Source organism: Dermacentor albipictus, chromosome 7 (genome assembly GCF_038994185.2).
Source record: "Dermacentor albipictus isolate Rhodes 1998 colony chromosome 7, USDA_Dalb.pri_finalv2, whole genome shotgun sequence".
Lineage (NCBI taxonomy): Eukaryota > Metazoa > Arthropoda > Arachnida > Ixodida > Ixodidae > Dermacentor > Dermacentor albipictus.
In genome coordinates, this window is record NC_091827.1 from 20,181,315 (window position 1) to 20,202,065 (window position 20,751).

At 46.9% G+C, this 20,751-nt stretch overlaps 1 protein-coding gene and 1 long non-coding RNA gene across 2 annotated transcripts in view; one reads left to right on the forward strand and one right to left on the reverse strand.

The window, feature by feature from the left end:
* Positions 1 to 20,751, forward strand: part of LOC139047726 (uncharacterized) — a 99,839-nt gene that overhangs the window by 54,529 nt on the left and 24,559 nt on the right. The gene's annotated exons all lie outside the window — the stretch shown is intronic.
* Positions 6,450 to 8,253, reverse strand: LOC139047389 (uncharacterized). The gene is made up of 3 exons (XM_070521216.1): positions 8,065 to 8,253; positions 6,878 to 7,932; positions 6,450 to 6,653 (listed from the first exon to the last, which is right to left on the reverse strand). The coding sequence occupies exons 1-3, from the start codon at positions 8,251 to 8,253 to the stop codon at positions 6,497 to 6,499; spliced, it is 1,401 nt and encodes a 466-aa protein (XP_070377317.1). The 3' UTR covers positions 6,450 to 6,496.

The window sequence follows — 20,751 nt, forward strand, 5'->3', positions numbered from 1 at the left end:
TCTCTATGGGAGTAAATTTCGCTTTCGTTATCCACGCCCGCAGCGTTTCTTCAAGCGCCATCCTGACAAATTCAACAGGTACAGCTCCTTTTGTTTAATTTATATGGATCGATTTTTTTTAATTCTTAGTAATCATAGAAGTGAAAACAGCGGAATGCTCTATGCGTACAAAAAAAAATTAAAAGAATGGGACGGGTGCAGGGATAGGCAAAGATACTTTCCAGTTGTATCATGATACTGTCACGTGGTGGTGACGTTGAATAACACAGTAGCAATACTGTGAAAGACAAAACTAACTTTTATTGGGCGAACCTGTGCCCACATGAACAGGCTACACTTATAGCATAACGATAGCGGCGAACACGGTCGGCGATCGTCGAAAATCTGATCAGCGGGTCAAGCGCGTCGGCTTTCATACAGCAGTCGTCGAATGTTCCAGACTAATCGTTCGGGCCCGTGTGCCTTCCACAGAGTTCTACACCATTCGCGTCACGCGATGAAATCAGATAACACAAGGTTCGGCGACAACAGACAGCCGGGTAGAAGCATCGATAACTTTTCAGAAACTTCGGATACATGCAGGCGCGTGCCTCGCTGTGCGATTACATTTCTTAAGCGTCGAAACGTGGTCGTCCGATAAAGATAAGTACACGTGTCAATACGATACAACTTGCTCGGGCGACAAGTATTTTACTTACAGATACAAGATACTACAGCAATTATTGTGTCCGATACGACACTTTCCATTTGTATCTTAAGATACTTCGATACATTCGCAGATTTCTTATCATCGATAAACGTGTATAATGTAGCAGCAAACACGCAAGCACGAAAGAATGTTTCCTTGGAAATTTCTTGAGTCCGACCAAGCTTGTTTCATTTGAAAGAAATATCTGTTGGTATCTCAAAGTTTTCGTGTTTCTTGCTCAAAGTATAGTACTTCCATTCCGAAACAATTTATCAGTGCTCCTTTCGGTTCTTAACGTGAAAACTCTTTAAACGCTGCACTGTCGGCGCTTCTTGCTTGTCGTTTTTGTAATTGCTTTGGGTCACTGCTCTGCCTGCCGACTAGCTAGCGCGTCGTCATCTAATTACGAGAACGTCAATAAGAAGCCTCTGCACGATGACTCAAATACCGGTGTGGAGTTTAACCTTGTTCGTAAATGTATTACCGCTTACGCTCAGACCTCATCGCCAGCCCTATAGCAGGATTGCTCTGCCGGAGAGAAAAGAATGTCGCTTCCTTTCGTTTCATGCAGGGGTCTTGGTGGCAGCAGCATCAGCTTGAGAAGTGGAGTTCGGCCAACGTTTGTAGTTTCGCACGATTATGTTGCGACAGCAGTATCTCGTATCTTAAGATACAACCTTGAGATACGTATCTTAATATACAAAAGATGGAAAAGGCAGAAGCTTAATCGCAAACTCAGGATACGGATAGCTCAGCTAGCGCAGGAAGCTAACGAATACGCACAAAAGTTAAGCGACAGCAATTGGCATCAGTTCAGCGACTCGCTTTGGGGCACGTTGACTACAAAGAAAACATGGCGCATTCTTCGAAGTATGATTGACCTGGGAGGAACAAAAACAGTCGCGAATCGCACACTCAAGCTGCTTGAAAACGAGTTTGAAGGTCGGGAAGCTGACATGATAGACAAAATTAAACACATATGCGTAGGAACTGTCTCGACCGGGCAATCCACCAAACCCGTTTACGAAGGTCAGGAACAAGCGGAACTGGATGCCCCCGTAACCTTTGAAGAGGTTTATGCAGCGGCACACTCCTTCAGGAAAAGCACGACCCCAGAGATAGATCAGGTCACGAACGCAATGATTCGCAATCTAAGTGACGACACGCTAAAGAGCTTGACCAAATTCTTTAACGACATGGTCTGGACAGAGGACGGCGTTCTTCCAAAAGAATGGAAGGAAGCAAAAATTATTCTCATTCCTAAACCAGATAAGCCTCGTAACATCAACAACCTTCGACCCATCTCCCCAACGTCGTGCGCGGGGAAACTCTTTGAAAAGGTTGTGCAGGTCCGGCTCTCCAACCACATAGAGCTAAACAACATGTTCCCCTCCAACGTGTTCGGTTTCCGAACCCACGTGTCGGCGCAGGACGTTTTCCTACTACTAAAGCACGAGGTCCTGCACCCCAACAGAGGGTCGGACGATAAATTTGTAGTGGCATTGGACATCAAAAAGGCCTTCGACAGCATCTCCCACCACACTATTCTGGACGGACTGAAAGCGATGAACTGCGGAACGCGAATTTATAGCTACGTGCGCTCATTCCTCAGTGACCGCACGGCCACAATTGGATTAGGCTCCACGAGGTCCGACACCTTCAACTGTCCCGGCAGAGGTACCCCTCAGGGAGCTATACTCTCTCCACTGCTATTTAATGTAGGGATGAGAAAGCTAGCCCTGGAGATAAACACCCGAATCTCGGCTGTGCGATATATGCCGATGACATCACGTTCTGGGCTCACCAGGGGTCCTACGGGGACAAGCAAGAAACTCTTCAGAAGGCCATTGACGCAGCTGTGGAATACGCGAGGGCGGAGGACATGGCATGCGCACCCGAAAAATCGGAATTCATTCGGGTGCGCGCGAAATACGCAAGAAAGAAGGACTGGGCGCCACTCACTCTGACTCTCGACAGGGCGCCAATTCGTGAAGTGGAGACACTGAGAATATTGGGGATGTGGATACAGCAGAACGCTGGAACATCTCACACCCTTCAAAAGCTAAAGGCGGTCACAGGAAAAGTGGCCAGAATGATACGGATAGTGGCAAGAAGCGGAGACGGCATGAGGGAGAGACCATCAGCCTGGTTCAGGCATTCGTAATTAGTCGAATCACATACGCTCTTCCGTATCAGGCCTTGACAAACCAAGAGATTATACAGGCAAACACAATAATAAGACAAGCCTTCAAAGCCACCCTTGGTCTTCCCGAGTGCGCTAGCACAGAGACGTTCGAGGGACTGGGCCTGCACAATACCTTTGACGAGTACGCAGTCGCGACGTTATATACTCAGAAAGAACGGCTTTGTTCTTCAACTCAGGGCAGGGAAGTATTGGCGAGATTAGGCTTTTTTCAATTCAATTTATTTTCAGAATTACAAGTGTTCTGGTGGATACCAAGGGCTAAAAGCTGCTGGAAAACAGCTTGACTAGACCGATGGTCCATTACAAGGCATACATGGTGGTTGCATCAAAATTGTAACATTGTTAGACACTCAGAATAAATTAATTAGATAAATGCACAATAACAAGACCGAAAATAACATAAAGACTAAGAGAAAAAACATAATTGATGCATCAGAAAAATGGAAGTATGTGTGTAAGGGTTACTAACAAACTAATACAAGTCGCTCTGATATAGAGAGTAGATAATACAGACTAAAAAATATTAAAAAAAAACATTCGATACACCAGAAGATAGAAATACATGTGTATGGGTTACAAAATCAGTAACACGTACAGTTGTCTCTGAAAGAACGATAAACAATCACTGATCACATGTTTACAAAATGCATTCGCAGTTCCTTCGATGAAGAGGTATATGTACCTTTGTATTTATTTAAAATATGTGGTAGGTTATGTTTTAATGACTGTAGGCTATATTTATTACGAAACCACGGGACATACCATGTATCACTATTTCTTGTATTGGAAGAATTGAATTTTGGTGCCAAAGATGCGGTAGACACTAGAAAATTTTTGAAGGCAGTATTTGAGAAATAAAATGAATTTAGAAGGCGAATCGTGTAGAAATGTTCAATTTTTATAATTTTATGCTTTAAGAACGCTGGCCGCGTTGTCTCCAGATAACTCATGTTGTCTATGGGCTGAATCATTCTCTTTTGCAAAGAAAGGATTTTCATGATGTTTGTTTTTCCTGTAGTCGCCCACACTAAGCTACAGCAATTTAAATGGGAAAAAATTAAGGCATAATAAATGTTCAGTTTTGCTTTGGTTGGAAGAAGACGCCGACATCGAGACAGAACGCCTGTTATAGCAGACATTTTTGTGCAGATATTTTCAATATGTTTATCCCAAGTAAGGTGCGAGGAAAAAGTGACGCCTAATATTTTATGTTCATCCACAATTTGCAGTTCTTTACCCGCACACGCTAAGGTTTGATTACTAGTAATAACTTTATTTTTTGCGCGAAATAACATTACTTTAGTTTTCGTAGGGTTTATTTTTAGGCAATTAGCGAATGACCATTCAGATAGCTTATTGAGTAGATAGTTACATTTTTCCATTAATTCTTGTTAATTCGGACCAGAAATGAGGAGATTAGTGTCATCGGCATACACGATAAATTTTACAGTTGTGTCAATATAAGCAATGTCGTTAATGAAAAGGTTTAAAAGCATAGGACCTAGTACGCTCCCTTGTGGCACGCCATTTAGTAAAGGAACAAAACTTGACTTGTCCTGTTTTATACATACTGATTGTTTTCGATTATTAAGGTAATACTCAAATAATGCTAAAGGAGTACCTCTAATGCCATTCTGTGATAATTTCCATAGCAAAATTTTATTATTTATACAATCGAATGCCTTAATGAAATCAATGAATAGTGCCAATGTGAAGAGATTTCTTTATATGTTTTTAGTACATGCTCCTTGAGTGTGAGCAAATCAGTTTCTGTTGACCTACCTTTACGAAAGCCGAACAGAGCACTAGATAGAATGTTTTGTCTGCAGAAAAAGTTTGATAAGCGAGAAAAAATAATATTTTCTAATCCTTTGGAAAATACTGGAATGATTGAGATGGGTCTGTAATTTGACACGTCGTTTTTGTTGCCTCCTTTAAAAAGTACAGCTAGCCTACTCATTTTCATCTTTTCTGGAAACACCCCAGACTGTAAAGCTAGATTAAAAATATGCGTTAAAGCTGGAGTGATGTATTCTAAAACATACTTGATAGGTTTTATTTGGATATCATCAATGTCAAGAGCTTTAGTATTTTTAAGGTTCATGATAGTGCTAAATACCTCAAATTCACTAGTGGGATTGAAAAATAAGCTGTTAAGTACTTAACAGCTTACTTTTTAAGTACTTAACAGCTTATTACTAGTACTTAAGTACTTAAGTGTTAAGCTTGCAAAGTACTTATTGAAATGGTTTGCGAGTGCTAAACCTGAAATTTCATTGTGATTATAGATTATCTTGTATGGTGAGGTAGCATGCTTTCCGGATGTTTACCAGTGGCGTTTGCAAACAGATGCTTTCCCCTGAGACCCCAGTATTGCGGAGAGGAAACGGCACAGATCGACCGCAACATTCGATCGCACATCGCGGTGGCCCCAATTCCCCAAAACATCCAAAAACATGCACCCCAAGTACCACCCCGGACCTTATTTTATTTATATTCAATAAAGTTTTTACTCACTACTAAGATATCAACGATACATTCTTTCATGTGTCGGAAACACAGATACAGATAAACGTCTTGCCAGTCGTATTATAATACAGATACAAGATACCCAAACAGTATCCAAGATAGTATCTTGAGATACATGCATCGATGCTGCCCAGCACTTCTCTCAATGCTGCCCAGCATGTTCTCTTTTTTTTTTTCTGGCAGGCGAGCATTGAATTGATTATACCTACAGCTCTCGACATCAGACCAATATTGCACACCATCGAGATGGCGTCACTCCATTCTTTCTCAGTGCCTATTACGGTGTTCATCGATTCTTTTTTCTTCTCTCACACACACAAAAAAAAACATTGTTGGCCCTTCGTGAAAACGTTGCAAGTTATTTACGTCAGTACGTGACAACAGTGGAGCGGACAACAGCCATATCGATTAAGACCGGCAAGAAATTAAGGCGGACATATACATTTGCACTTTATATGCAAAGCATTCTGTACTATGCGTTCAAACCAGCTTAACTTTCTAAAATGTGCAGAGGGTTCGGTTAATGGAACACGATTGAATTACAGCCCATTAATGTAAAGGATCAATCGCTGTAATAATTTTTTATTCCTTCTTTGATGCCGAGTTGCAATACCAGTGCAGGGCGTCGAACCAGAACCTTCTCCGGTTTAACCTCCATGCCTTTCCCAACCCGTTTACGTCTCTGTCTCTCACTGCTCATTCATACCCGAGCGCTGTAGCAGACACCCGAAAGTGTGAACCCGTGAGAGCGCCACTTCTGTTCTGCGTACGATAAACTCGTAGCTAAGAACAGCGTACGAAACAGAATGGACTGTTGCCAATAAGGCCCCCCGGGCTTACACAGCCGGCTCTCCAAATAAAGTTCAGTTGCGAGTCATCGCCGGCGCTCTGAACGAAAAATAACGAGTGAAAGCGATGCAGCTCTCCATCTATTTTATTCACAATCATAAGGATACACAAGAGGAGGGCTCTTATACACAGCAATTGCTGATATAGCTATTTAAATAATGGGTGATGACTATCAGAATGGGGGGGGGGGATATACTGTACAAGTGACTAAATCAAGCGCGTGCTTATTGAGACACGTCGTGGTTGAAGGCTGCCCTCATCTCCTGCACGCTCATGGCGCACTTGGTGAAGAGGGCGTTGCAGTCGGCGTTCGCGGCTCCCGCAGCGGACGCTGCCTTGTAGAAGATGACCGCCGTGTGGCTGGGCAGGGGCCTGTAGGACCTGGATAGATGAAAAACGGTGGTCACGAGGAGTATCTCCACACATATGGTAAAGTGACGACACGAGACGAGGCTTAACTGGTACACGTGTACAAAATTTATCCGAAAGGCAGACGGCGACGCTGCACCAGACGATCTTCGTTCTCTTTAGTGAAGCAATCTAGCACTTCGAAAACACGAGGTAGAACATGTTGCATCAACTTGCAAGAAAATGTTAATGCCTACCTGAAGAAGTCGGTCATGGCGGTGGCGTTTGTGCCGAACACGTTCGGATTCGCGGCCATCGTGCAGAAGATCTTGGCCAAGCACTGCGTAGTGTCGTGGGCCTTGACGTAGCCGAAGTAGGTCTCGATGTCCTGGCCGTAGATGGTCAGGTTCGTTCCGGGTACCGGAAAGCTCGTCGTGTCGGCTTCCTCCGAGTCGACGTCGCGACGGTACCTGGGGCCCTGCTGTTCCTCCGGGACATCGCTCTCCAGCGAATGAGTGGACGGCGTGGCCTCGGCGGCGTCCGGAGCGGACTCGGCGTCGGGCGCGCCCTCGGACAGCTGCGGGAACTGGCTACCGGGAATGACGACGTCCTCGCCCTGGTGCTCGGCCGCCGGCGGTGTCGGGGAGGCGTCACCAGTCGGGGGCTCGGGGAGCCCGTCGGAAGCGGTGGCGGGAGCGTCGTACGAAGACGGCTGGAACGCGCCGTAGCCGTAGGGCTGCGCCGGCTGCCATCCGCTGTAGGGGAAGATGTGGCTCTGGTGGTCCCCGGAGAACGCGGGTGCCGGTCCAGCGCTGGATCCCTGGATCGACGGCGGCTGGAGCTGCTGCTGCTGCTGTTGACCCACTGGCTGTTCTGGAAGGGCCGGCGGCGCCGCGCCCTGCTGGTTCCACGGCTGGGCGGAGTCGTGGTTCGGCTGCGACGAGTAGAAAGGCTTGGGGACGTCCTGCGCCACGACGGCGACTCGCATCAGCGATCCGCCGGTCTCGCCACCCGTGACGTAGTCCTTGTAGTGCTCCAGGGGCAGGGACAGGACCGGGGCGTCGAACTGTTGCGTTTTTGTCGAGGCGGCACTGGCCAGGCGCCTCTGCTCGAGCTGGTTGGCGAAGTCCAGGGCCGCGTAGCCGGCGGCGAAGTGCTTCTTGAAGTCGTGTGCTTCTTCGTCCGATGCGGGCGCGACGGGCAGTTCCTGCGGCTTGGCTGGCGGCGCTTGCTGCACCTCTGGCACGGGCACTTCGTGGGCTGCTTCCTCGACCACGGCTTGTTCTGCACCTGCGTCTGGATCGTCGGCAACCTGCAGCGCAGAGTACAGCAGAGGGACAGCCACGGATAAGTGCATGACACCGCAGAATAACATACGGATGGGGGTCAACATCGATCGAACCAAATAACGTCGATAACTGGACCAACTGGGTCATGCACGCACCTTCAGGTCAACGGTGGCCTTGACGGCTCGGTCTCCCGTGAGGTACGACGCCAGCTTGGCAGTGGTGGCCAGCTTGTATTCGGCCAGGCTTCGGAAGCCCGACGTGATGTAGCCGAAGGGAGAAGGGATGCCGCCGGCCGCTATCAGGGCCACGGACAGCACCACCAGGAACAGTGGAACTCGCATCATCTGCGTATTAGCGGTTCATAAATAACTTTCCTCAAGATTATGTGTTCGTTTATTAAAAAAAAAACACCTTACAGGCCCGTACAAGTGTTTCGTGAGGGGAGTGTATGGTAAATGCTCTGCTACTAATATCCAAAAGAATAGTATATAAGTAAACGTTAGCATATAATTAAACAGCAAAGCACGGGACACTGAATACAAAGCAAGAGTAGTGTGCTAACGGCCAACAGTATTACAATAAGCGCGCGGCTACTGGATTAATGACTAGTAGATGTGAGTATTTTGCGTGGCCGCTCTCGGAAACTGCAGTTTCGGGAAGGTCGCAGCAAAGGCGAGTGGCTCGCGAAAGAGCGCAACAGTCACGTGCCAGAGACGCGCATGAAGCTGCTTATTTATACAACCATCGTGACATGCAATGCGTGAGATGCACCCAAGATATATAGGCAATGACCGTGTGTTGTCGATACGAAACAAGGATGACAGCCATACCCCGACGAGTATGAAACAGGACTGCAGTGAGGGCTCATTTACGTTACACAGCCACGAATCCATTGTAGCTTGCCAAAGGGCGCGACTGCTGGTTAACTTTTATCGCTTGAGATCGCGCCGTTCGATCCGTATACAACTAATCCGAGCATTAAGGAGAGAGAGAATGTCCTTTACAAACCACTGAGAGTCTGATTCTGCCTTCCCGTGACGTGCGCGGACGGCTTAGCCAAACGGCAGTCGTCGTTACTGATCTCCAGAGAAAACCGGGAAGAACGACGACAAGCGAAAATCTCCCAAATAACTCTATCCTAGTACGATTATACGAGCACAAGATGGATATGTTGACTAGCAGCGCGGCTCGGTCCATTGTGGGTTTATATCTAAGCGACGAAATGCGCGTGGAGAAGGAGAAACTGGGCAGCGTTGCGGCCTCTCTACTGAAGTACGGCAAAAGAAAAGTCGAACTCACTTTTGCAGGTTGGGAGGATGCGGCTACAGTGCGGAGGTACGGACTCGGCGTCCTTAAAATACTCCGGTCGGAAGGGGGCGGGACCACGCTTCATAGAGAGAGAAAGAGAGAGAGAGAGAAACATAATAAAAAGCTCTTGTAAAAGGAGAAGGAGCGGTTGAATACTTTGCATAAATTACAAACAGCGAAGGAATGAAGGAACACGACGGAGAGAGTGAGAGAGACAGAGCAGCGCCCTTTAAATGTAGCCGAAGTGAGGAAGGAAGAGAACGGAAAATAGGAGAGATGAAGAGAGAGAGAGTGGACGGGGCAGCGTTGGGAGAAAAGGAAAGGGGGAGCGGGTAATACGCAATGAAGTAAGCCTCTCTCGGCGAGGGTTTGTGTGTGTGAGTGACTCTTAAGAGGAGGAGAAGAGGAAAGTACAGCGCCGTACCTGCCTCTCGCGAGAGAGCGAGAAAGTGGTTCTTGAGGGAAGGAGGAAAGGCTAAGCACCGTCTTCTGCAACTCTTGCGTGAGCACGGCTTAGCGGCTTAGCGGCTTAGCGCTAGCAGAGACGGGGAGGGGGGGGGGGGGTAAAAGATATAGGAGGTAGGAAGGATGACGGGAAGGTGACGCCATGGCCTGTCACCAGCCCACACCTCCGTCCGAACTCACTGTAGGTCGTTCCGACCGGTCTCCTTACGCGAAAGGGAGAGATTCTTAAGGGAAGGAGGTCACTTCAACAGCACTGTACGGGAATGGGTGAGAGAGGCACAGTGCAACAGTAGCAAAGAATGAGTGGGGGATTAAGAAGAGAGGTTAAAAAAAAAACAGAGCGTTAAGCCACGAAGAGAATGTAGCAAGACTCGTATCCGCGCGCTCAGGTCGGCCCCCTCCAAGAACTGGGGAAGTGGAGTCGGCGGGAAAGCGGCTTCGTAAGAGCTGTAAGTTTGTAAAAAGACAATGGTGAAGGAGGGGAGACGGGTCTCGCTAAGCGAGGCGCCGACTTGTTGGAGAGAGGTCGCCTGGATCATCGGAGAAGCACGAACACGCAGGTTACCGACAATACTTCTGGGGCTGCAGCGCCTTGACACTGCAATGCTCGGAACACGGAGGCCTGGGCATACCGCGGAGTTTCTGCGAAAACGTTAGGCGCCAATTCTCTTTCCTTCGTGTCTATTCTCCGTGCTCCGCGATAGAGAGCTTATGGAGGATCGTCGAGTTACAGGTGGCTACAGGCCTGTTGCGCGCTCAACGGTTTCCCCCCCCCCCTCCCCTGCGCCCCCCCCCCTTCCCTCTTCTCACCGATACGCTACTCGCCAATACCCAAGGACTTTCTTCCCTTACTTCTCATTTCTGTACCTCTCTCCTCCTCACCCTGACGCGGAGCCGTGTACGGGTAGCAGAAAATAACGTCTTTTTCTCCTTCCTCCGAGTCACTATGTATTGTCAGCACCTTTTTTTCTTTGTTCCATCAATGATAAACCTCTATAAAGAGGCCTGAAAGGACCTGCATCAAAAACACGGGGTTGTGATGTGGGAATCGACTTCATTCCGAAAAAAAAAAAGCAACTCAATTCTGAAAGCAACGCTTTTCTTCCTTTTTTTTCTTTGTCAGATCATAAGGAGATGCTGGCGCATAAATACGGCGCGGGCTACATCTTCACTTTTGAATACGGGGCACATACAATGTCCAGCTGCAACATAAAACATATAACACACGACAACAGAGTTGCGCTATTTCACACAAGTCAAAATAAGCACACGACATTACAAAGCAATGCTGCGGACGTCAATATCACATAACAAATAAACGCTCAAGCAACGATGCGAACCACAATAATATCAAATACGCACAGTGAGAGTAAAAATAAAGGATGCGCACTTTTGCATGCCTCTTGCTGGCCACGGCCCCAATAAGTTCTGAGTTGTCTACGGTCTAATGTCATTAATGAAGTTTTAAGTCGACGTCTGGGTGTTTCATGATGGGGACATTCTTGAAGAAGGCGATGCGTATCTTCGTCAACAGTCACAATAACATTACGAAATTTCAGCGCGGCCAGTTCCGTGTAGAAAGGCTGTGCAGCGCCCAGCCGTAATCGATGGATAAGGATTTATATGTTTTTATCTAAAGGTAATGGAATGCTGGATTTGTAAGCACATCAACCGAATAACCGGGCAATAAAACAATAGTTCAGGTTCGCCAGTCAGCCTTTAGAGTCTGTGAAGGAGTACGCTTACCTTGCTCAATTAATCACAGGGAACCAAAATAATCTCCTATAGAATGAGGGCAACACAGGACTTTAGCCAACCAAGGGAACAGGCAGGTTTCAGGAATGTATATTCTACAATGTATCACATCCATGTCATCAATCAGGTAATCGAGGAATCCGCAGAGTACAATCATCCTCTCTATATGGCGTTCATAGATTACGAAAAGGCTTTTGATTCAGAGAGACACCACCAGTCATTGAGGCATTACGTAATCAAGCAGTGCAGACCGCTTACGTAAATATCTTGGAAAATATCTACAGAGATTCCACAGCTACCTTAATTCTACACAAGAAAAGTAAGAAGATACCTATAAAGAAAAGGGTCCGACAAGGAGACAGAATCTCTCCAACGCTACTCACTCCATGCTTGGAAGAAGTATTCAAGCTATTGAACTGGGAAGGCTTACATTTGCTGAATAACAGCCATGTCCTCTGCTATAGAGGACTCCCAGATAAGAAGCAATACGGGGTAGGATTCCCAATCCATACAGACATAGCGGGCAACATTGATGAATTCTACAGCATTAATGAGAGGGTAGCTGTAGTCGTAATCAAACTTAATAAGATGTATAGGTTAAAGGTGGTACAAGCAGGCTGCTGAACAAGCAGCTGGCAACTACGGCGTCGATTCTAGGAACACTAGAGGAAGGACGCTGGTTGAATTCACAGAAAGGGATAAGCTTCGAATAATGAACACCTTTTTCAAGAAGCATAGCAACAGAAAGTGGACCTGGAAAAGCCCTAATGGTGAAACAAGAAATGAAATTGACTTCATACTTTCTGCTGATCGCAACATAGTGCAGGATGTAGAAGTGATAGGTAGGGTAAAGTGTAGTGATCATAGGTTATTGAGGGTTAGAATTCACCTCAATTAGGAGAGAGAAAGAGCAAAATTGGTCAAGAAGAAACAGGTCAACCTTGAGGCAGTAAGGGTAAAAGCATACAAATTCAGGATGGTACTTGCAAACAAATATGTAGCCTTAGAACAGAGAGATGATGATGGCATAGAGCTAATGAATGAAACCGTAACTAGGTTGGCTTCAGAGGCAGCAATTGAAGTGGGAGGTAAGGCACCAAGGCAACCAGTAGGCAAGCTCTCCCAAGTAACAAAGGGCCTAATAAAGAAACAACAAAAAATGAAAGTGTCCTACTCAAGAGATAAGATAGAATTCGCGGATGCGGAACTGTCAAAACTGATCAACAAGGCGAAAATAAGTGATATTCGAAACTATAACGTGAGAAAGACTGAAGAAGCCGTAAAATATGGACGTAGCCTGAAATCAGTGAGAAAGAAACTTGGCATACGACAAACCAAGATGTATGCACTAAAGGGTAAGCAGGGTAATGTCATGAGCAATCTCGAAGATACGGTAAAAGCAGCGGAAGAATTCTATACTGAATTGTGCAGTACCCAGAGAAGTCAGGATACCTCAATTAGAAACAGTTAAGGAACAGGATACAGAAACTCCTCCTATAACTAGCGATGAGGTCAGAAGCGCCTTGCAAGGCATGAAACGAGGAAGAGCGGCAGGAGAAGATGGAGTAACAGTCGATTTAATCAAAGATGGAGGAGACACAATGCCTGGAAAATTGGCGGCTCTTTATACCAAGTGTCTATCGACTGCAAGGGTCCTATAAAACTGGACGAATGCAAACATTATACTAATCCACAAAATGGGAGACGTTAAAGAATTGAAGAATTATAGGCCCAATAGCTTACTCCCAGTATTATATAAAATATTTACCAAAATAATCTACAATAGAATGAGGGCAACACTGGACTTTGGTCAACCGAGAGAACAGGCTGCTTTCAGGAAGGGATACTCTACAATGGATCACATCCACGTCATTAGTCAGGTTATCGAGAAATCCGCAGAGCACAGTAAACGTCCTATATGGCTTTCATAGATTGCGGAAAGGCATTTGATCGAGTAGAGATACCAGTAGTCATAGAGGCATTACGTAATCAAAGAGTACAAAACGCTTACGTAAATGCCTTGGAAAATACCTACAGAAATTCCACAGCTTCCTTAATTCTACACAAGGAAAGCAGGAAGGTATACCTATAAAGAAAGGAGTCAAACAGGGGGAGACAATCTCTCCAATGCTATTCACTGCGTGCTTGGAAGAAGTATTCAAGCTATTGAACTGAGAAGGTTTAGGAGTAAGGATTGACGGCGAATATCTCAGCAACCTTCGGTTTGCCGATGGCATTGTTCTATTCAGCAACAATGCAGACGAATTACAACAAATTATTGAGGACCTTAAAAGAGAGAGTGTAAGAGTGGGGTTGAAGATTAATATGCAGAAGACTAAGATAACGATGAATAGCCGTGCGTGGGAGCAAGAGTTCGGGATCGCAAGTCAGCCTCTAGAGTCTGTAAAGGAGTGCATATCATGCATATTATGCATATAATGCATCTCATGCGAAAGCAGTTTGTTCTTGCACTTATAATATCCCGTTCGATACATCACCGGCAGAAATCCTTCGCGGCATTCGCATCATTACGAATCAACAGCTCTACACGTACGCCACCCCGTTACTTACGCTATTTAAACTGGAAATTAATTTAAAGAATTCACCGGTAATGTCCTCACTCCTTTTAGAACAAGAAAGAGCAGGGTCATCTGACGAGAAAAGGCGAAAGATGGAAACTTCCAACCGCAATAATAAATTCAGTTGTGCAACGTCTGTCTTTTGAAAATATTTGCGAGTCGCTCAATCTGCGTTCGTGTTTACCTGTGCTTAATTTAAGCAAGTCACGCTTGACTTTTGTAAGTGAGACACCATAGTGTGGTTAGCTGCCCGATGGCAGCTTTCTGCGTGTAGAAATATACGAAAATTCAATGACAGACTGATTGATTCATTCGTGCATTCGGTTCGTTCTTTTATTCATTCATTCGTTCCGTCATTTGATTGATTCATTCGTGAATTCGGTTCGTTCTTTTATTCATTCGTTCGTTCCGTCATCTGCCTCCCTTTCCGCTGCCTGCGTGCGTCATGCTTGCGTGCAGCTTTTTGCGCACAAGAGGAGGACGAATAAGAGGATGGATGGATGGATGGATGTTATGAGCGTCCCCTTTGGAACGGGGCGGTGGCTTGCGCCACCAAGCTCTTGCTACTATGCTGCCTAATATCCTACCTAGGTTAACCCATGAGAAAAAAAAAACACACTATGAACTACCACGTCCAAATTTTCTGATACCCTATTGCGAACTGTGCTTTTGTACGTCTCCGTCCTTTGTCGTTTCCCTACTTTTCTTCCACCAATCCTCCAATCGCCTCTTACTGATGTCTATTGCGGACCTGTTTGCTTTACCACTGCTCCCGCTGAACCCAAGGGCTTCAAGGAGGCCAGTGGTGCCTAAATCGACCGCTGGATAGATGTACCGTTGTCAGATGGGAGGAGGACTTGGCACCTTTGAAGGCACCGCGTCCATGAGCATACATATCTCATCAACCCATCATCATCCGATACGTCGACCCCGGTACTCCCCCACAACCCGGGTTGACTGGGTGGGGGGACTTGGTTCGGGCCAACGGTCCTTCCCGGACAAGGGGGCTGTTGTGGTGCAGCAACACAAAGTTACCGCACGCAACACACAAACAGCCATGCTGGTCGTACAGGACTCGAGCCTGACTGACCTTCGGACTGCCTCGGCGCAAAAGAGGCCAAGGCATACAACCATGCAGAGCACCAAAGCCGTCCGCGGAGCAGCGCGACCAACCAAGGGTGCGCCGCCACCGGTTCTAGCTCTGGGTTCCACTGAACCAAACAAAACCCCGTAGATCGACTGGCGCACACGGCCGAGTCGAGCGACCTTAGGAGCATGCATCATAACTTAATGGAAAGCTTTCCGCCTGACTCATCAAAAATTACCGCAGGACGGGCCCACACTTCGAGAAACTTCTTCTCGCCCAAGCGGTGCCGCTCCCGGGTGAGATGGAACCAGACCTCCTTCCGTGCTTTCGCAAGCACTTCGTGAAGGCCCGGCGCCCTCCCCCCGAAAACTGCATCGCAGCGTGCCAACCAAACTTGGTAGGAGCACTCAGCGAGGAGAAGCACGAACTGGTTGACCGCCTGATTAGGCAAAGGGTGCAAAAATCGGACTGTCTGATAGGGAATGCCTGGGAGATTAAAAAGACTAGCAATCCTACGGAGAAGAGCTGCAGGAAGCAAACACTGCGCAAACGCATGAACCGTGTCCTCACGAGCGCCACAGAACGGGCACGCTCCACGAACCGGGACGGCTGTGAAGGGCCTGTAGCCCAACGGCAGGCACCCTCGCGCCAGGCGATACATGAAAGTGGCACGCCTAGCGTCGAGGAAACTGGCCGTGATGAGCTTCCAGTTTGGCCTGTGAATGGACAGGTCATACATATGGCAATGCGGGGGGAGGCCTGGGGTGAGGATGTCTACTAACTCTTGGAGTGGAGTTGAAACTACGTCGATGTCGGGGCGAACCGTGCGGAGGCTGACCAAAGAGTTGGCAGCCGCCGCATAAATGGTGGATGGGGTTCCTGAACGAGGAGCACAGTGGGAAAATGTGCTCTGCGAAAACAAGCGGAGTCGGGTGCTAAGGAAAAACGAGGTAAAGCTTCGAGTCAGGAGCATATCCGAGTTAAGAGCGACCTGGGAGCGACCCGCCTAGCTACACAACCAGTTGTACCCTTCCAAAGGAAGCGAAAGAGAACCCTCTCCAAGATGAGCTTGGTTCGGGTTGAAACAGGAGACACACACGCCACATACGTCAGGAATGAAAACAAAAGTGAGCGCAGGATTGTCGCTCGAGCAGTCAATGGGCATGACAACGCGCTGAACTGCTGAATTCTGGTTTCAAGCTTCTCCTTAGCCTGTTGCCAGTTTTCAGGAGACAGACCATCTGGTTCGAATTGGAAGCCTAGAATGCGCAGCCGCGTTTTCACGGGGAGACCATGAACGGGCTGCGGACTGGACGGAGTGGAGTTCAAGTACATGGCTGCACTTTTCGACCTATTCAACCTTGCACCACTCGCCCTGCAGTAACTGTCCATGACCTCCAAGACGCCGCAAACTGAGGCTTCGTCCGGGACGACAATGGACAAGTCATCCGCATAGGCAAATAGCGCAACCGGAGGGGAACCTGGTGGGAGTAGGAACCTGCCAATTCTGCGGTCACAAGACAACCTCTGCAGAAGCGGTTCAAAAGCGAGCACGTAGAGGGCAGGTGAGAGGGGGTCCCCCTGCCGTACACCACGCCCCACAATGAACGCCTCCGAGACGCGCTCCCGTATGACAACAGCAGATTCACATTCACATTCTAATAAAATATGCTCCGTCGTTTCCCTAGCTTTACCGCAGCAAGCACATGCTTCTTCTTCCTTCTTATATCTCGCTTTATACGTGCGTGTTCTAAGGCATCCCGATCTCGCTTCGAAAAGTAATGAGCTTCCCTTTGAGTTATCATAAATGGTTTCTTTCCTAATTTCGTTTTTTCCCCTTAAGTAGTTACTCATGGCAGGTTTCTTTTCCATTGCCGCCACCCATGAGATTAATTCAGCCTCTCTGACTTTCCGCTTGACCTTCTTTGTTGCTGTGTTGCCCACCCCACAGGCCGCATACTTGCTGGTAAGCTTCCTAGTTCTTTTCCTCCACTGTGAATCAGAGGCTGAGACATACCAGCGCAGCCTACCGACATGCCCAAGCAGCCACCTTTTAGTCATGCTAGCTCCCCGCAAGTCAACGGTCTTGCTCCGTTAATCGGTTAAATGTTACTACCCGTTAAAAAAAGAACTGCTAACTTTCGTTGTTTGCGACAGAGGTGAAGATAGCTGGAAAGACGAGCAGTCGATCATGGCCACGTTTTTTCGGACGTTGACTGGATTACCGCACGGGCAGGAGGGGAGTCGTCGGCACCGAGGGAGCGACAAGAAACGCCGGAATCCGTGAATGGGTCCCCTTGCGCTAAAATCGGCGCCCCATTCTCCCCGCGTTCATCCTTTTTCTTTCCGCTCCTTAGCGGGCTTAAGCGGTTCCTCCGTCACGACGAAAGAACCGCCAAAGCACATTTGCTCGCTTACACGCTTCGTTTTCCAATTTGTGCTCAGCTGCGGCAGGGAGGGGGGGGGGGGGGCGGACCCCTTGCACCACCAGGCGAGGACCCTGGAGCCAACGTCCGACGCTGCGGCCCATTCATTCGTTCACCGCACTTCGAGCGCTTCCAAAAGATTGGAAATGGACGCGGCAAAACGGTGCCAGCGAGGTGAGCTGCGTGTCGAAAGCGTGCTGCACGTGCTTCGGCATAGCGAGGAGAATCATTCATTGATTCGCGAGCGCGTTGATTTGTCACAGAACGGGAGCCCAGAATGCAGGGGACGCGAGCTTCTCGTCGGCCTTTGAGCGGGCGCGCCCGTGCTTATCCAATCGTTCGCGAACTGTCTGGCTTTTCTTTTTTTTTTCCCCGAGTAGACGAGAATGAAGAAGACCTCAGAATGCGAAGAGCGGCGACTAGTTTCGGCGAAAGAGTATACAGTGGTAGACCGGGCGAGGTGGTTTTTACCGATGCGACGCGACGGCGCCGATTGTGGATTAACAACGGCGATTTTCACCCCGTGGTCTCGCTCTGCAGAGTACACGGCCGCTGTCCGCTTCTCTGGAAGGGGATTAGTGAAAGCAACTTTTTTGTTGTTGTTATTCCCCTACCACACTTACTGCAATATGAATACGTGGCAGAATTTCAAGGGCAACTTCACTTATTTCGTTAGGTCTGTTATTTAGTTCATACCGTTTAGGTATAGCCAGAGTCCTTTCTGTCTCTTCTGATGGTAATTTATATGGGTTTCGGTCGTTCCATTGCGAATACTGTTCCGAATACGTTCCATTCCCAGAGCCTTTGCTTCTTTAAACCGTGGCAAATGTTCTGGGCAGAAGTGCAAGCGCTAAAGCTAGAGTTCTGCTGGAAGCTTTCCACATACAAAAAAAAAAAAGGCGGGTCTGTGCATTAGCTATGTTTCAATAAATTTGTACTCGGCTGAGCGCACACTTCTGGACAGATTTGAAGAATAGTAACATATGGCTTTTCATCAATTGGTCGTGTGTTCCCTTTTTGCTGCTTGGGTGTTTTATCATGTTTCACTTCCCGTGACTGTTTGCGATATTGCGACAAAGAAGGCTGGCGCAGTTCGGGGGTGCGCATGTGTTGTGTTTCTCTTAAATATTGAACCCTTTTCAACATAATAATAATAATAATAATAATAATAATAATAATAATAATAATAATAATAATAATAATAATAATAATAATAAACCAGTTGTCAGTAGCGTTTCGGCCTCCTCGTGTCGTCTTATCACCGTATGGTCGTCCTTTTTAGCGCTACCATCAGTTTTAAAGAATGCATCACCAAGTATAGCCCAGCACCAAGTTTTATCGAAGCATGTCTACGTATAGTCGCTACGCGATGCGTGAATGCTGATCGCAATAACTTCGATAGTAATCTTAAGATGGGTTCTAATTATTTTGTCTTCGCGACACTAAAGAAAACGCCGGTCAGCATTGTTCCCAGGTTACTAAGACATCGCATTCCTAGAGGTGATTGTGCTAAGGCTTGAGATGGATGAGCCGACGTTCGATGGAGGTAGTAGAGCTGGGAGTTTGACAGCGACCCCGCCAATAAACGACGTGAAGACCCGCCGTGGTTGCTCAGTGGCTATGGTGTTGGGCTGCTGAGCACGAGGTCGCGGGATCGAATCCCGGCCACGGCGGCCGCATTTCAATGGGGGCGAAATGCGAAAACACCCGTGTACTTAGATTTAGGTGCACGTTAAAGAACCCCAGGTGGTCGAAATTTCCGGAGTCCCCCACTACGGCGTGCCTCAGAATCAGAAAGTGGTTTTGGCACGTAAAACCCCATAATTTAATTTTTAACGGCGTGCAGCGCATTGGGACGGCTGAGAGTGGAGTCGAAATGCGAACTGCAAGAGTAGCTAGACATCACAGAGTCGATTTAAAATGACCAAGATTTAGAAATACATTTGCATTGCAAGCGTGCTAAAGAGAGTGTAAGCTATTTGACTGGTGCGAGACTCGCTGCAAGAAGTTCACTAGACCGTCTTCAGCTATCTAAACTATCCTTCGTATGTCAACCAAAGAGGAATCAAGGAGATGAGTTTCGGTACAGCTTGTTACATTTTTCAAGAGCAGAAGGCGTGCCCTAGAGGCAGAGTCGTCTGCAATATTTCGTCACTGCACAAAAATATGTAGATTTTCGACAGCGTTAATTCACTGATGTGCCGCCTTGCAGTGCCCGTGCGCAGTCATTTTAATGAAGAAACAAAAATCAAATAAATTTTACCCAAGTTCTTAGAACAAATCAATAAAGTGGCAGCAAACAAATTCTGGAAATTTCATTCCCAATTTCCGTTGTGCGTGTGGGAGGGCACAGTGCAACTTGCTACTGGTTTCCATTAATTTTCTTGATGATTTGTTGAAGCGAGTTGAATATTCTGCCGTAGTTATACTATTTTCGCACGTTAAGTGGCTCAACCCTCGCGTACGCAGCCTTGTATATAACGCTATAGATCATATTCCAATCTGACGGGAAGAAAAACTGCATTGCCTACGTTGTACACGCACTCTTCTGAAACAAAAGTAGACAAGAGTCCAAATTTGCATAAATTGCGAAACAAGTGGATGCCTAAATTGTAGACCGAGAAACTGACACCCTTATAGTGAAGCTGAATAAAGGAATGACGATGGCATGTTCCATGTGAAAATATGATTGCGCATGAGCGTCGGCCTTGCGGATCACAAATTTCTGTTTAATGAAAAAGAGCTTCTAGTGGCCGCCATGTATTACGGTATTCCTGAAAGTAAATAGACCAGCGTATTTAAATTTACATTTGCGCCGAACTTATGGGGCTCGAATTTATTTATTTATTTATTTATTTATTTATTTATTTATTTATTTATTTATTTATTTATTCATTAGTATTACCCTCAGGGCCAGAGGCATTACAGAGGGAAGTGGAACATACGGGAAAAGAGACACCATACAGGTTTTTCTTCTACCAATACAATGTTAGCTAAAACGATGAGATAATTGCCGGAAGCAACAAAAATTCAAGCAATTGACCGATAACAAATATAATTACATAGTTGGTTAGTTACATTGCAATACACTTGTGTTTAAAACATTATGAAACTGGGAATAGTGAACAGTGGACGTGACTGCTCCAGGAAGGTGGTTCCAGTCCTGTGAGGTGCGGGGTACAAATGATTGATAACATGCTTGCGTTAAGCACGACATTATTC